The sequence below is a fragment of the Emydura macquarii genome, unplaced genomic scaffold (assembly GCF_026122565.2).
Source record: "Emydura macquarii macquarii isolate MOO-44397 ecotype Brisbane River unplaced genomic scaffold, CSIRO-AGI_Emac_v2 contig_2768, whole genome shotgun sequence".
Lineage (NCBI taxonomy): Eukaryota > Metazoa > Chordata > Testudines > Chelidae > Emydura > Emydura macquarii.
This window is the reverse complement of record NW_027132905.1, coordinates 1988079-2003606: the sequence shown is the minus strand read 5'-3', so window position 1 is coordinate 2003606 and position 15528 is coordinate 1988079. Positions and strand designations below refer to the sequence as shown.

Below are 15528 nucleotides of genomic sequence, written 5' to 3'. Positions count from 1 at the left end.
TAACAAAGCGTCAGACTGAACAAACCTCAAGTGCATACCCATGTGTCCTTTCAATTGGTTTTTAACAATTTCCCAGTAGGAGAGTACCCCCTGCTTTTAAAATCTACAATGTATTGAGGGGGTTCCCCAGTGTGGAGTCCTCTACTCTAGATTCAATTCTTAGAACCCCCCCCTCTATTGATTGTAAGAGCCACCATTCCCCAGAATTGGTCAGGATTTCTTTAACTCCAGTACAACATATTCTGTGACATGAAGGAGGGTGTCCTTTCTGTTACTTACTCGAGCCCTGGGTGACCCAGGAACCAAAGTATCTAGGCTGACAACAAAATGTGGGGATGTGGTACACTGGCGTAGAGCATATTACAGCACAATGGGGCCCTGATCACATTTGAGTCTCCAGACACTATTAACATACAAATGAATCATCGTCATCTTGCTGAACTACCAGGCTAGCTGACAGAAAGTGTACTTATCATTCCATACGCACTGGCATCATTTCCTCTATAAAGGTCCACTGGACTTACCTCTGCCTCTAGCACAGCTCCAGATTCGAATGGTCTGATCTTTGCTTCCTGAGGCCAGGTAACAGCTTTTCATTACAGCTGACTCCTGTATTAGCTCTCCATTTGGAACCTCACCTTCTTCCAAAGGAAACATTAAAAGGTGTTGAAATTATAGCATAACATTTGAAAAATGTAGAGCACTATAAATATTAACAAGTGCAATTATACTACCCTGCATCAGATAAACTTTATTTTCAACTCTTTGGATGCCTTAGATCAGCTAGTGCATTTTTATTAATGAAATAAGAAACTTATTTGGCTTCTAGCTGGACAGCCATATGAATGACAAGATAATTTGAAAGCCCCTAACCATTTATTTACCTTGGAGCTCTTCTTGCCGACTGTATAACACTTCCTCACCAGGCACAGGGCACCATGCCAGAGAGTGTATTTCATCATCATGGCCTCTTAGTCTATGAATAACTTCCCTTTTCCTGCTGATGTCGATTATAATCACCATGCCATCTTTATAGCTAAAAATAAACATTTACATTCATGGACAGATACTTGAATTCTCAAATAAACACACACGGCAAGACTCTTAGCTGGTGTAAACCAGCATAGCTCCACTGACTTCAAATGAGTTACACCAAGTGAGGATCTAGCCCACAGGCCTGATGGCGCTGTGACACTGGCAGACCAGATGCCAGCTCATACCAAGGCCCAGAGCCTCACCGAACACTGACAAAGGCACAGCTGGAAACCAGCCTGACTCAGTTACTGGCTAGTATAGTTAAACTAGATATTAGTGGGATGAGAATGTGTTTAGACTTTATGGAATGCTTGTAGGATGCTGCATGTATTAATCCCACTTATAATGTCTCTATCTCATGGTATAAAGTGACATTGAGTGCTTGCATTGTAATCCTCTAACTGTGTAAACTCATCAAACAGGAAAACAAGCATTCCAGTAAAGTGCTCTTCATGTACACAAGATTGCCTCATTTGTCTTCAGAAGGCATTCTGTAGTGTCAAAGAATAGAGATTTTGTTGATTGCATTCCTCACTCCTTCCAGGAAGGGGAGGCCTGTGCATGAACTCTTCCCATCAGTTTGGAGATTGGGATGAAGGCAATAAAAATCCCTGACAAGGAGAAACTGGGATCTTTACACTGTCTGGACTCCGAGGGGCAAAGATTCCTAAACAAAAGCGAAAGAACTCCATGCTGCTTGGCATGAGTCAGCCCTAGACATATAGAGCTGCTTATTAGAGACGCTCATATTACCTTTATAAATCTAACACTAACTCATTTGTGTGTGGGTGTGTTTCCTGTTGTAACTGTCAATAATTCTCTTCTTTTCTTAGTTAATAAATGTTCAGTTAAGTACAGGATTGGCTACAGGAATTGTCTTTGATTTGAGATCCAAATAGAAATGACCTCGGATAAGTGACTGGCCCTTTGGGACTGGAGTAACCTGAATATTGTTGTGATTTTTGGCATAAAGGGACCACCTATTACATAGTCCATCTTGCCTGGGTGGAAAGATAGTCCCCTTGGCATTCCACTCTGTCTGTAACTCCATGGCAAGACTGTTATAGTGCTGTAGGAGTTCACACTTGTTACCTGATTGGTGAAATCTCATTATAAAATATACAACACAATTTGGGTGTCTGCTCTGCTTTTTCACAATCTGCCCTCATGTTGGCATGAGCCACTCCAGATACCATGGCAGACGCTTCTTTGGAAGACTCAAAAAAACAATGGTGTTTTTTGTGCACAGAAAGTTAAGTTCTTCCCTTCTGAATCTGTCATTCTCCCTTTCTTGTGCTTGCTCTCTCTCTACACATCATAGACTTCAGAGGGCCCAACATGAAGCAGAGACAAGGTGATGTGTGTCTAAGGGTCAGAACTACAATGTGCGGCATGGCCTAATGAAGTTAGGGGAGGCGGCACAATTAGGAAAGAGAGCTTTAGCTCCTCCTCCCCCACAACTAAAGTGCAATTAAAAAAAATATTAGATTTAGGTAACTATAAGGGTCTGAAATAAAACCACAAAGGCAGCAAATTCTGCTATCACCTGAACTTTGGATCAGCACTGAGTCAATCACATGAGTTAAGGCCTGATTGTCAGCTCAGATACACAGACAACTATGAATGTCCTCGTCTTATAGGCCTTTCAGACTCCCAGGTCACGTCTACACAGCATGCAGGTTCCTGTGGCAGCAATTCTCAGAGCCCAAAGTCTACATACTCGGGCTCTGAAGCCCACCCGCCTCCCTAGGCTTTAGAAGCCAAGCTCCAGTTCAAGTCCTGACTGCTATTTTTTGCCCCATAGTGTGAGCCTGAGTCTGTAGACCTAGGCTCTGAGACTCACTGCCACAGGATCCTGCTTGCTGTGTAGACGTATCGTAGATGTCATTTGGGGTTATTAAAAGCCACTGTGTTATACTCCTGCTCAATCAAATACTTACAAGAACAAGAACAACAACAAAAAACTTTAAGATGGACTGGCCAAATCCCCAAACAACTACTGAAACCTCTGAAAGAATACATTTAAAATTGTATTACAGGCAAAAACACACATCTACCCTGCAAAATAATGTAACTAGTACTTACCCGATGGCCACTACATTCTCATGATGGGGAGAACAAGTGAGACAGAATATAGTTCTGGGCTCTGGGAAGAACTGCTGGCTGTCATTTCTGTTATACCAGTAACAAATGACTGTCCCTTTCTCATCACCAGACACAACCAAATCTTTCACGTGAGATGACCAATGCAATGCAGAGATTGTATTCTGAAAAAGTAGAATGCAGACTGATCAAGAGTGCCTAATGAAGTCTCGTCTCTAAGCTTCTTTTGTAGACCCTTTGTCTAAAGGAATAATTTACAACACACAATAGCAGGAAGCACATGGATAAGTCTGTTTAAGTAGCTAGGAGAAGCATGTAGACCAGTGGTTTTCAACCTGTGGTCCGCAGACCTGTGCGGTCCGCAGATTATGTCTAAGATTTCCAAAGAGGTCCATATCTCCATTTGAAAAATGTTTAGGGGTTCACAAATGAAAAAAGGTCGAAAATCACTGACACAGCCTATTGCAGACAATGTTGTCAGAGGAAGAGCCTTTCATGGGGCCACCTCCCCTCATAGCCTCACTGGTTCACTAGCGCTTTGTTTGATAGACCGCCAGGAAAGGCTCCATGGATCACAAAATGAGAATCACGGGGCTATGGCCTCTGTGAAGTCAAGGATGCAATATATACATAAAATAATAATATAGAGCTGTCTGACTGGCATTGAGAAATTGGTGCAATTTTGTTTTTGCCTAAGAAAAGATTTGGGAACCTTGTTTTTGAGTTTTTCCACAGGCACGAAGACATGGCAGTTGACTACTATACCTGATGCAGCGTATGTTCATTCACAACAGTCAGTGTCTGCGTATCCCAGATTTTCACAGTTCCATCGTCAGAGCTGCTGGCACAGAAGTTGCTCTGACCAGGATAGTGACAAAACGTGAACCCAGAAACCCTTTCGGTATGGCCTATGAGTTCCCCTAGAATTGCAAAAGCAAAAAATTTACACAAAACGAATTCTAGCTTCAGGAACACAAGTGTTTTTCTAAATTTAAACAAAGACATTTTCTGTGTGGATTCTAAAGGTCTCAAAAGGCAAAACATCATTCACTGCAACATCCACTGCCGACTGTTGCAAAAGCTGTTGAATGCAGGATGATTATGTGAACACAACAGGTTGTATCACATTTGTTGGAGAGCTCGGATGCGGGCTGGTTTCTCAAGCCCAGTTCATGGCCAATGCGCTTTAAAACACTCAAGATATGACCACACCGCAATTAAAAACCCGACCGGATGGCCCCTGCCCGTCAACTCGGGCTCATGGGCTGTTTAATTGCAGCACAGGCATTTGGCTTTGGGACCCTGCGAGGTGGGACCTAGGCTGAATAACTCCACCGTGTGGACAGGCTCTTTCCAGCATAAACGTGAATTAAGCTAAACGGGAACAAGGCGCCCTCAGGCCGGAATTAAGAGGTGTGAGCTAGTCAGAAACACGCCTTAAAGTCACACCCTCTAATCATGTCACCCGATTTCCGTCGGGAAGGCTCAGCAAGGCCCCGAGGGTGCACGGCGCTGTACAGCGGCGCAGCCTGCCTGGCTGCCACGTGCCCTCCCGCTGCGTGAAAGGCGGGGCGAGGGTTCAGTTCCGGGGGGAGCGCGAGGCGAGCTCTCGGGGCCCGGGGTAGAGCCATGCTCGTCCTGCGGGGGGGCGGGGTCCCCCTCCCGGGAGGGGCTCCGCGGGCCCCCGCGAGGGGCAGGACCCACCGTGGAAGGCGGGCGCGGCGGCGCCGACCTCCAGCAGGTAGACGCTGTTCCTGGCCCCGAAGCCGAAGAGGCGGCCGGCCCCGCAGGTGTCGCTGCAGCGGCCGCAGTACCAGTTGGGAGAGGCGGGCAGCACCCGCTCCGCCGCCATCGCCCCGCCAGGGCCGCCGCGCTCAGCCGCGTCTTCGTGTGACCCGCGCCACAGGCCGGCGGTTACCAGGAGCTGCCGTAAAGCGCCACGCGCACGCTGTCGCAGCGTAACCTTTGACCCCCCCTCCTCCTCCAGCGCACGACATCCGGTCACGGGCTGCGCCTGCGTGGAGAACGCCTGCCGTAAAGCGAGGCGGAGAAAAATGGCGGCGCAGGCGGCGGTGGTGGGAGCTGGTGAGTCTGTGGGAATCAGTGTGTGCGAGACGGCGGTGGGGTGGGGTGAGGGTGGGGTTGGGTTGTTGGTCCGTCCGTCCGCCCGCCCGCCCGCCAGCCAGCCACTTCCTCAACTAACTCCACGCTTCGTCCTTGCAGGGGCCGCCTGGGCGCGGAGCCTTTTCAGCTGGGCCCGGCCGGAGAGGTGAGTCTGAGCCTCCCCCCGTCTGTCTGTAGGACCGGTTCGGTTCGGTTCGGTTCGGAACCCCCCCCCCCCGCCTCTGTCAGAGACGGACAGACAGACAGACAGACAGACAGAGTGACAATCTCGGTGTGTTATGGTATAGATTACGTATCCGCTCCGTTTCTGTTACAGCACGTCCATGTGCGTCTCTTTCTCACTGCTTCTTTCCCTGCCTGGCTTGCCGTATAATGGGGGGCCGAACCGCGGCTCTTTTACACTTACGGTGTGGCTCATGTAGCTCTCCATATCCCCCCCACCCCCTTCTCCGCCAGCCAGCGCTGAGGGTCTTGTTGGGGCTTTTGCCCTGCAGCAGGGTGGTGGGGCTAAGGGCTTCTGCCCATTGGGGAGGGGGTCTTGGGGCTTCAGCCTCGCAGGGCAGGACTGCCAGGGCTAGGGGCTTCGGCAGGAATGTGCAGAGATCTAGGTACTGTTTGTCTTCAGGAATAAGCAGGTTGATTCTCCCAAGACCTGGGAGACAGGGTATTGACTCTGGCTAGCCAGCCTTTAAAAAAAAAAAATCTTGTCTGCTTCCCTTTTTATTCATGGCTTTGGCTTCTCATTTTCCTGCTCTTTTACTACTGACTCATTCAGTCCAATATTCAACAGGCATGGCTGTACAGTATCATCCTATTTGGCCAGCAGGGGACACCTTCTGCCTTACGAATATTCCTGACTGGTCTTCAGTTTAGGAAATAACTGATACACCACAGGAACTTATCTTTATGCAAAATATACCTTTAGTCTCATTTTGCCTTGTGAACCATCTGATAAAATTTGGCTTCACTGTGTTTTGAAAGTAATTTTAGTATAGTAGCTTTCATGTCAAATTCGGCAGGAAGCACAGTGCAGTTGTATGTAACATAACAACTTTTGGTTCTAAGTCAGTAGTCTGCTGTTGAAAAAGGCAAAAAATTATTACTCCTATAAGATTAATAGCCAAAAAGCCAATAAGTGGGCAAGTATCAGTTAAATTGCAGAAGCTAATGTCTCCTTGCCAGATGATGGGATTCTGTCATGTGAGTTCATTTTCATATGTAGGGGACAAATGAATGGATTAAGTCTTTAAATCTGGAATGAGGTGTTCTGGTTGTGTTATCAACCAGGACTGAAGTACTTTAGCATCATTGATGAGCATTTAATTTTGGAATAGCTGTAGAGGAAGCTTTACTACTTGTTTCAGTGAGCCCTAAATTTCCCATATGCACAGGAAAAATGTCATTGGCATGAAGGCACATCTCTGATAACATCATTTTTCCAATTAAAAATGTTAAATATACATCTAAGTTTACCAAACTAACATGTTCTTTGCTGTTTAAACTCATTTGGTATATTTCGATGTGTCATTGACTTAGCTTACCGTCAGTGTTTCTGTTACCTGCATAGGATCACACTGCCCTGGTCCAGCAGCAAAAGGATTAAAAACTCTTTTCTTGCAGGTTACTAGCATCTTGCAGTATTTCTCCTCTATCAAATATCCACACAAGCACATCTCTGGAGGATGTCGAGAGATGGGAGAAGAAGAACAGAATAGTTTACCCTCCACAGTTGCCAGGAGAGCCTCGAAGACCAGCAGTAAGCATTTGCCTGTGAACTCTCTCTACCTGCTTATGTAGTAAATAGCTGCTTCAAATCAGACTGCTGCCTATCTCTGGCTAATTCCACAAGGCAATCACGTATGATAACTAGTAAGCAGACTCAGTCCAAGATTTGGGTATTTTTGGAATCTCTTATTTGTAACTGTATGAATAAAGGAGGTTCATTTAATCTTAGAATTTAGAGATGGAAAAGAACTACTGAATCCTCAAGTCTCAGCTCGGACCACCCAACTAATATACATGTCTTGCACAATACAAAGCTACAAATTAAATAAGCCTTCTAGTGCTGGTCACCCTGCCAAACTAAGTAAATGCGGAGCTTTGAACTGACTGAGGAAAGCAACATAGTGATCCTTTCTCTAATTGTTTCCTCAATATTTCCTTCAAGTCAAGATAGTGTTGGAAATGCTAGCATAATTATGTGCACTGCTGAGTCAAAGTCACTTGGTAGAAAAATAGAAGAATATTTTATGTAGTGACTTCAGGTAATAGGCTTATTTTTCAAGATTTTAATTTAATTGTGATTCCATCTCGACTCTGCTTCTTTTAGCCCTTTAAGAGTTGAAAATATACTTAGATATGGTACTGCTAGAATTTTCTGTTGGCTTGTGTTTTATGTGGAACTAAATATTAAAAGGCTGGGCACAGGAGGAAGGAATGATACTATCTTTAAGATCTCAAAATTGGCAACCTGCACTGTGATGTATGGGAAAGTTTGGAAGGTTCATTTTAAAATTCTCCCAAGTATACCTCTTGGAACTAAAAATGTTAGTCCTGCATATTTGGAATACTTAATCTGAAAGTAATGAGTTTAGTGTCAAGTGTTTGGGTTGTTCCTCAGCAAAGCTAAAATGCATCTCAACAGAATAGTAAATGTTTTGTTTTTTTAAAAAAAATACATCTTATTTTGTCTGGGGCATGAGCATTTATGATCTTAAGCCTCAATAATATATGCAGTGAGTAATGAAATGGATATGAAACTTTAATTATCAAATGTTACTTATTAAAATATAAATCTTTTTTTCCTTTATTAAAAAGAACATCTTATCTTTAATTTTGCACTCATGTTAAATTCCACTTGCTGTTTCTAGTCCTTGCTGGTGCAGAGGTGGTGCTCAAGTGGCTCTTTCTTGAAGACAGCTTTTCTTGTCAATCAGTGATTGACAGATCATTCTGCCTCTGAAGGGTTAATTAAGTTCATTATGACACCAGCATATAGAAGCTGTCCCAGTGAGTAGATTTGTTATCAAAGCAACTTTTTCTAAAGACTGTGGAATGAGCAGATGGGTTTTAGGACTATAGAAGATTGGGGAGAAGGAAATGTGACATGAGGAAAAATCTTTAACGTGTGTTTTTCAATGATTCTGACTTCTAAAATAACTTAATTATCCTCCTAAAAAGGGTGTGTACATAGTCTGTACTCAGGAACTTTAGTAAAATGATTTGACTACCAGATAAGTATGACATGTTTGTCCTGGAATTCTGGTAGTGCCTAGTAGAAGTGGTGAGCTTGTCTTGATCTTGTAAGATTATTTTTTCTTCCTGAGACATTATAAACATTCTATAGTCTCACTTTTACAGCCAAATCACCAGTACTATAGCTTTTAAAATAAAATCTTTTTCCCCCTAGGAAATATACCACTGTCGAAGGGACATAAAATACAGTAAGGACAAGATGTGGTATTTGGCAAAACTGGTACGAGAAAATTTTGACTTTGTGCAATGTACTTGGTAGGAAAGTGTAAATTGTATTTGTTATAATTCCTATATTTGAAACGTACTGCTTTGGAATAGCAGAAGCCTGATTCAGTCAGTCTCTTCAGCTCTTGCATTGCAAAAACTCTAGAAAAGCATTCTCATGGTTTTGTATAAGCTTGCTCATCAAGTGCAGATGAATAACATTTTGCGTTACTGAGTGCTTTTCAAACTGTATACGGATGGCACCAACACGTTGCCTTTCCTAAGAAAGGAATATGCCAACTAACTGCGGTGAATGGTGGTAGGAATTTTGGCAAAGGACAACAGGCACATCCTTCCCGTATGAAAAATTGTATGGAAATTAGAGCTCTCATACTTGACTGATAAGACTTCTGTACTACAGGTTTTATTGTGCGGTGGATGGGAACCAGGGGGAGGGCTAAAATCTTTGATATTTGTATTTGCTTACAATGTCAGCATTGTTCCTAGCACTGCAATCTTAAATAACATTTTTCCCCTTCAGCAGGGTTTAATTTTTCTCTTTCCTTTTCCTAATTCCAGATAAAAGGAATGTCGATTGATCAGGCTCTTGCTCAGTTGGAGTTCAATGACAAGAAGGGGGCAAAGGTGATCAGAGAGGTATATTGGGCAATTCTTTAGCACTTCAGCATCCAAACAGACTTTATCAAACCCATACCTATCGTCAGCATTTCCAGAGACCTACTGTTAAGCCCACTTGGAATATTTTGACCAAACTTTCTTGGTTATAGTAATTATTAATTCTATTCTGATTTGTCAAGGCATTAATCATCTCTGCATACAATATTTTAGTAACTAGTGGTAATATAGTGCATATGGGTGTTCTCTGGTCATAATGACCAGCCTTCAAAAACATTTAAACTCATGTCTGTAAGCTTATAGCTTAAAACTTGTTTCAGATTTACAAATTGTAGGATACCAGAAGGGAGAACAGCTGAGTCTTGTATGAAAATTTCTATTATTGTCTTTATGTTGCAAACATCATAGGCCTTAAACAGGTGACCCACTTGCTCATTAGAGGAGGCATCACATCAGTTTCTAATACAAAAATACTGAGTAAAATGTGTCCCTTATCTTGAAACAGTGAACTGCAGTGGCTATCCTGTGCAACCTCATAATTTGTATTTTTAGTCTGGAGTCTGACCCTTCATGAAGATGAACATAAGATCAGCCATATTGGGTCAGACCAATGATCCATCTAGCCCAGTATCCTATCTTCCAACAGTGGCCAATGCCAGATGCTTCAGAGGGAATGAACAGAACAGGGCAATTTTCAAGTTATCCATGCCCAGCTTCTGGTAGTTAGAGGCTTAGGGCACCCAGAGCATGGGTTTGCATCCCTGATCATCTTGGCTAAGAGCCATTAATGGACCTATCCTCCAATAACTTACCTAATTCTTTTTTGAATCCAGTTATAGTTTTGGCCTTCATAGCATCCTGTGGCAATGAATTCCATAGGTTGTGGGAAGAAGTACTGTACTTCCTTTTGTTTAAAACAAACCTGCTGCCTATTAATTTCATTGGTTGATCCCTGGTGCTTGTGGGGGTAAAAAACAGATTTAAAACTGGCACTTGTTGGGGAAAAAAACAAACCTAGAATATTTAAGTGCAGTAAATAAATCTTCAAATCCTTATCTCCATTCAGCAAAGGAGTTGGTCACTATCACTTTGTGCTCCAAATTTAACATTGCTCTAATTGTTACTTCTAGGAAAAGTGCACAATATTTGTGTTTTGTTAATCACTTAAGCCCAGATTTTTAAATGTATTTAAACATTGCAGCCCCTTTTGACAGAGATCTATGCTCCTAAATCAGTTAGGCTTAACTAAAAATATTTGTTTAATTTATCAAAACTGAACCTGCATCCAAATATGCAGGAAAAGAACCCCCTTATAGAGTATGGGTCAAATTTATCACTGGCATAAGCATGTGCATTTCAACTGATACTAATGACGACACCCCCTCTCTCCCCCCCCACCGGGACTCATCCTTTAAGAATCCATTTCTGCTACTGATTTAAAAATGGAAACAATTACAGGTATCTTTACAGAGATGAGAAATTGCATTGCTTTAATTCATGTTCAGCATTTCTTTTCTTTCGCTATAGGTTCTTCTGGAAGCTCAAGAAATGGCAGTGAGAAATCACAATGTAGAATTCAAATCAAATTTACACATAGGTAAAATTGCTTCTTATTTTGTCTCCCTACAGTGAAGTGAGGTGATTTTATCCCCAATAAGGTTCCTTGATGTCATATGGCTCTGAGCTGGTTGCTTCCAACAATAGCTATTAACTACAAATTTTATTCTGTAGCAAAATACTAATAACCAGAGAACCTCGGTATTCTGTATCTTCACAGAGCTACTAAGAATTTGGTAATCAAGCGTTTAGTCAATAGTTGCTGTCACAGCACTTTCCATAGAATTTGACACCATTTGTAGTAAGAGATGCATACGTTCATCAAAACACCAGATGAAATCTCCACTAGCTGTATACAAAGGGACAGACTCATTTGGAGGAAGATGCTTGACTTCAGAAAGTACTAAAAATGGTGCTGAATAAGAAAAGAACTCAATCTTTCTTACTGGTACTGTTTCAATGCTCCCAGGTAGTTTTGACAATCCCAGATGTGTAGATATCAGGTTTCCATTCACCTTCAGTATTAACTCTAACACCTATTTCTATAATCCACCAAATAAAGTAATTTTAATTTGCCTTAGAAACATCTCTTTCAAGCGCAAGCACATTTTAAGGTGTGGGCCAAATCTTCAGACTTCTTGTGGAACACAATCACGTAACAGGCCTGTGGCAACTACAGCAGTGGCTTACATGGAAAAATACTAAGAAAATATTTATGTACTCTTAGCTGTCTTTAGGGCAAGAAACATTTGTATTAAAAATGTTGTTGATCATATTATCTGGCTCTTTATGCCATCTCTGCCCCTGGTCTGGTCCCTTCTCTTCCTCATTCTTTTCTGCTGCTGCTCTTCCTTCTTGCAAGCTGTCTAGTCATCTGGTGTCCTTCTCTCCCTGGACGTTCTACACACAAAAAACAAAGCAGAAAAATTCAGTTGTCCTCTGAAGAGTTATTGTATTAAATATAGAGGCTGAATTTAATAGTGTGAAATAACAAGGTTTTTATCCCCTTTTAAGTGCAAATATGAACACCCCAACTGTGGAGTTGCTAACAATGCCTCTAACAGGACATTGACCGTACAAGACTTCTACATATGACACTATCATTGATAGTAAAGTGTGATTTCTTTTTTTCCTGGGTATGACTGCTGTAGTGTCACATTTTCAAGGATCTACCCCTTCCAATAGTGTGTAACTTACATTTAGATGTGAAATACTAGCCAACAGTATTCTCTTACTGTTGAACACCTGAACTTCTATCAGCCTCTCATAGAGTAAAAAAAGAGTGTAAGTGAAGTGCTTTTAGATACAGCCTTACATGCAGTCTTTGCATTACCTCCCACGGCATGATCAGTGCCATGGAAAGTTCGTTTCTCTTTTGAACTTAGAATGATGAAAAAGGCAGTGGAAATAGCTTCTAACAAGGGGGAAAATAACATGTCACTTCATAATCATGGCATCTGAAGTGGACAGTTTAGGAGAAAGTGATTGAACTGATTGGTGAATTAGACCTTCCTGGGCAAAGGTTAAAGAAAGAGGTCTTGTAATGTTAAAAGTTTTAACAGAAACACTTAACTGAAGTGCTTGTTAATGGAGTGCTAAGAGGCAAGGCTAGCTGTTTTAAATCTGCATTCCACCCTAGTTCCTTTGCGGCCCAGGACACAGGTCCTCGTTACTACTCAATCACTTCATAAAGTGCTACACTATATTCACCTTTGTCCTACTTAAGGAAGAAGAAAAATCTACAGCCAAGTAAATCAAGAATCAGCAAGAAGCACAGACGTTCTGGAGCAAATCCTGAAGCTGTGGCTTCAGCACAAGTCTCTAGCCAGATCTAGCAAACAGCATATTCTACTTCAGATCATGCAGTTTGTTTGCAATATCTGGTTGGTCTTTTGGCAAAGCTGGTCCTCCGGAGCAGGGGTGCTAGAAACTGAGTGGAATTTGAGCAAAATCAGTTGGATTTTTTTGTTGTTACTACTGTGTGTTACGGGATTTTGTTTGCATCACGACTTTGCCCCATTCTTACATATGTTATTTAGTAGCAAGGTAGGATACCAGAGGTAAAAAGCATTAAGTGTTGGACCAAACTACAGAAAGTAATCAGAATCCTAGAAATGACATTTCAGGAGCCCAGCACTCTGTAGCTGACAGAGCTGTGTACGCCTTCTGCTGTAGCTCTTAAGGACTGGTGTAAGTCTCAATTTACTTTCTAAAGATTGGCCTTGTTGCTTTGTGATTAGTGCATTGCAGTGCTGCTATCCAAGATCTCTTCTCTAAGCAACTCTTAGTCCTGGAGATGCTGTAGAGGGAATGTCATCATACCATCCTCATGTTAACTTAAAGGGACCTTGGTTGCAGAGCAGGTTGCCTCCATAGAATTCCACCCAAGCCCCCAAGCTCAAGAAGTGTTACTATGAGAGCATGGTTGGGTGTTCAGATACAGTGAGCATGGGGGAGCAGGGGATGAGAGGAGACACGACACAATGGAACCTGTTAAGTCTTCACTAAGAATGAGTCAGGAATCTGTTCACTTACATTAACAGTTACTGAAGAGATGTTGGAGCTGTCATTAAAAGGACACTGTAAAACCTAGTAGGCCCCAAAATTAGCCTCCTTTTTGGTGTTTTTATTCACTTTGTGCAAAGTGAATAAATTACATGTGCATGCTTTTAAAAATCAACATTAGTGCTCTTAAAGAATTCTCTGTCATGAGGTACCCTATAATAATCCTCCATGCATTCAGTAAAAGGGGAAAATTTTCTGGGAGGAAAGGAATTTGAGGGTGGTTATGAAAAACACCCTGACAATGTCCAGTTAAAGGCTTCAGTAACTCACTCACTCTGAGACTCCCATTTTTTTCCTCCTCTTCTAGCTGATTCCTTTTCTGGAAAAGGCCACTATCTGAAACGGATCCGCTACCATGGCCGAGGCATGTTTGGCATCATGGAAAAAGTCAAATGCCATTACTTTGTGAAGCTGGTAGAAGGTCCCCCTCCCCCTCCAGAACCACCACAGACTGGATTTGACCAAGCTAAGGAATATGTGCAGCAGCTCCGAAACAGAACCATTATTCATACGCTGTGACGCTATTCCAGCTGTGTATATTGTCTTCATAGTTTGAAAAAGTGTAAATAAAAATAGGATTGTAAGCCTGTTTGCATGGTCTGGTTCTCAGTTTGCTGTTGGCTTATTCAAAATCTGCTGCATGATGCAAGGATGATCACAAGCCTCTTTTTACTATTTAATTACAGCACCACAGATCTGCGTAACACTTGGAAAGGCAGTAGGTGTCCCTTCTCCTGGGAAGTGAGAAGTTTGCAATCACACAGTGATGCTTTCTTTAAACCTATTTTCGGTTATTTGTCTTACCAATTTTTCTGAGCCTCTGAATTGCCAATTCTGGTCTCAATCATATGCTGAAAATGGAAGAACTAAGTCAGGACATTCAGTTGTATGCCCTTAAATTATCCATCGGTGCCTTGTTTAGTAGCTATTTTGGGCTCATACTGTAAGTACATCTGCATGGGTGCAAGGAACTGCTGGTGCAGATCTGGTTGTGGGCTCAGGACCTTAATTAGTAATACATAAAGTGCTTAGCTGGCATACATACAACAATGTGACAAGTGTAGTGACAAGCAAATGAGGTCATAATTTGTCTGATTTTCCATTTTATCAACTTTTTTAACATTAACCTCTTTATTTAGTGCTGGTCTATCTTAGTTTCTAATACACAGGAAAGTTCTGTAGAAGATAGTCTCAACTGTGCACCTTAAGTGCTAGGCTGACTTTCTGAATTGTTGGATGTCCCTTACGCTGGAGCCTCATTGAAAATTCCTAAAGCACATCTTGAAGATCGTTGTCCCATCAGTTACACTGGATGCTTATGGCCATGTACTTAATGACCTTTGTCAAGTCTCCAAAAAAGATTAAGGGAGGGGGAATGCTGGGATACTTAATCCAGGAGGCGTCTCTAGCAGGAAACTGCAGTTTCATTATTGCACTGGCTTCAGTATCTTGTACACCTTACAGAAAGAAGGGATATACTTTTTATAGCCTGTCTCAGAGCAGCTGCCACTGAGTAAAATATTAACTTGAACTTCAGATAGGGAACTTTAAATTGAGTCAGTAGGTGGCACTGTTTGGTTAGCAACTGGTAGGATGATGCTGAAAACTTGGAACATGTTAAAGCTCACTCTTTGGCCATCATGATGGTATTAACTCTGATACTGGCATAGAATTCCAGCTGAGATTGTTGGAAGCTTTGTATTGGTAACAACAGTATAACGTGGAACAAAGTTATATGCTTTGTGGGTCATTAGGAGTAAACTGATGTATGTTATCACACGCAGCTGACTCTAATCCATTTGGCGTCAGTTTTGTCTGGGGATGGAAGACCATTGAACTACAACATACATCCAGATTAAATACCAATGGCCATTTATTAAGCACCGTAATATGTCTGCTCCCAGATATCCTTTCAAGTGAGCAGTCTCTCTTGCACACTAAAGATTGTCCTCAAGATTTGCCCTTCAGATGTACACCTGACCCCCATACCAGGTTGTTTCCTGATATGAATGTCATTCCTCTACTTAAAGGTGATCTGTGAACAGTGGG

The 15528-nt window shown here is 42.2% G+C and overlaps 2 protein-coding genes across 2 annotated transcripts in view; one reads left to right on the top strand and one right to left on the bottom strand.

Annotated features, from left to right (window-relative positions):
• Positions 1 to 5106, bottom strand: part of GEMIN5 (gem nuclear organelle associated protein 5) — a 30333-nt gene extending 25227 nt beyond the window's left edge. Inside the window, exons 1-5 of the mRNA XM_067566276.1 lie at positions 4843 to 5106; positions 3904 to 4058; positions 3121 to 3302; positions 885 to 1036; positions 525 to 641 (exon numbers count right to left, since the gene is read on the bottom strand). Coding sequence (XP_067422377.1) covers positions 525 to 641; positions 885 to 1036; positions 3121 to 3302; positions 3904 to 4058; positions 4843 to 4990 — 754 coding nt within the window. The 5' untranslated portion in view covers positions 4991 to 5106. The remainder of the gene's footprint in view (positions 1 to 524; positions 642 to 884; positions 1037 to 3120; positions 3303 to 3903; positions 4059 to 4842) is intronic.
• Positions 5107 to 5139: 33 nt separating this feature from the next.
• On the top strand, positions 5140 to 14068 carry MRPL22 (mitochondrial ribosomal protein L22). Its single transcript, XM_067566294.1, has 7 exons — positions 5140 to 5223; positions 5362 to 5407; positions 6883 to 7018; positions 8672 to 8737; positions 9301 to 9378; positions 10885 to 10954; positions 13787 to 14068. The coding sequence occupies exons 1-7, from the start codon at positions 5193 to 5195 to the stop codon at positions 13996 to 13998; spliced, it is 639 nt and encodes a 212-aa protein (XP_067422395.1). The 5' UTR covers positions 5140 to 5192; the 3' UTR covers positions 13999 to 14068.
• Positions 14069 to 15528: the final 1460 nt, after the last annotated feature.

Excerpts from the sequence above, each read along its gene's own strand:
- MRPL22 (XM_067566294.1), top strand. The coding sequence starts at position 5,193 with ATGGCGGCGCAGGCGGCGGTGGTGGGAGCTG. Across the intron at positions 5,408-6,882 it reads AGCTGGGCCCGGCCGGAGAG|GTTACTAGCATCTTGCAGTA; the intron begins GTGAGTCTGAGC and ends CTTTTCTTGCAG. Across the intron at positions 7,019-8,671 it reads GAGAGCCTCGAAGACCAGCA|GAAATATACCACTGTCGAAG; the intron begins GTAAGCATTTGC and ends TTTTCCCCCTAG.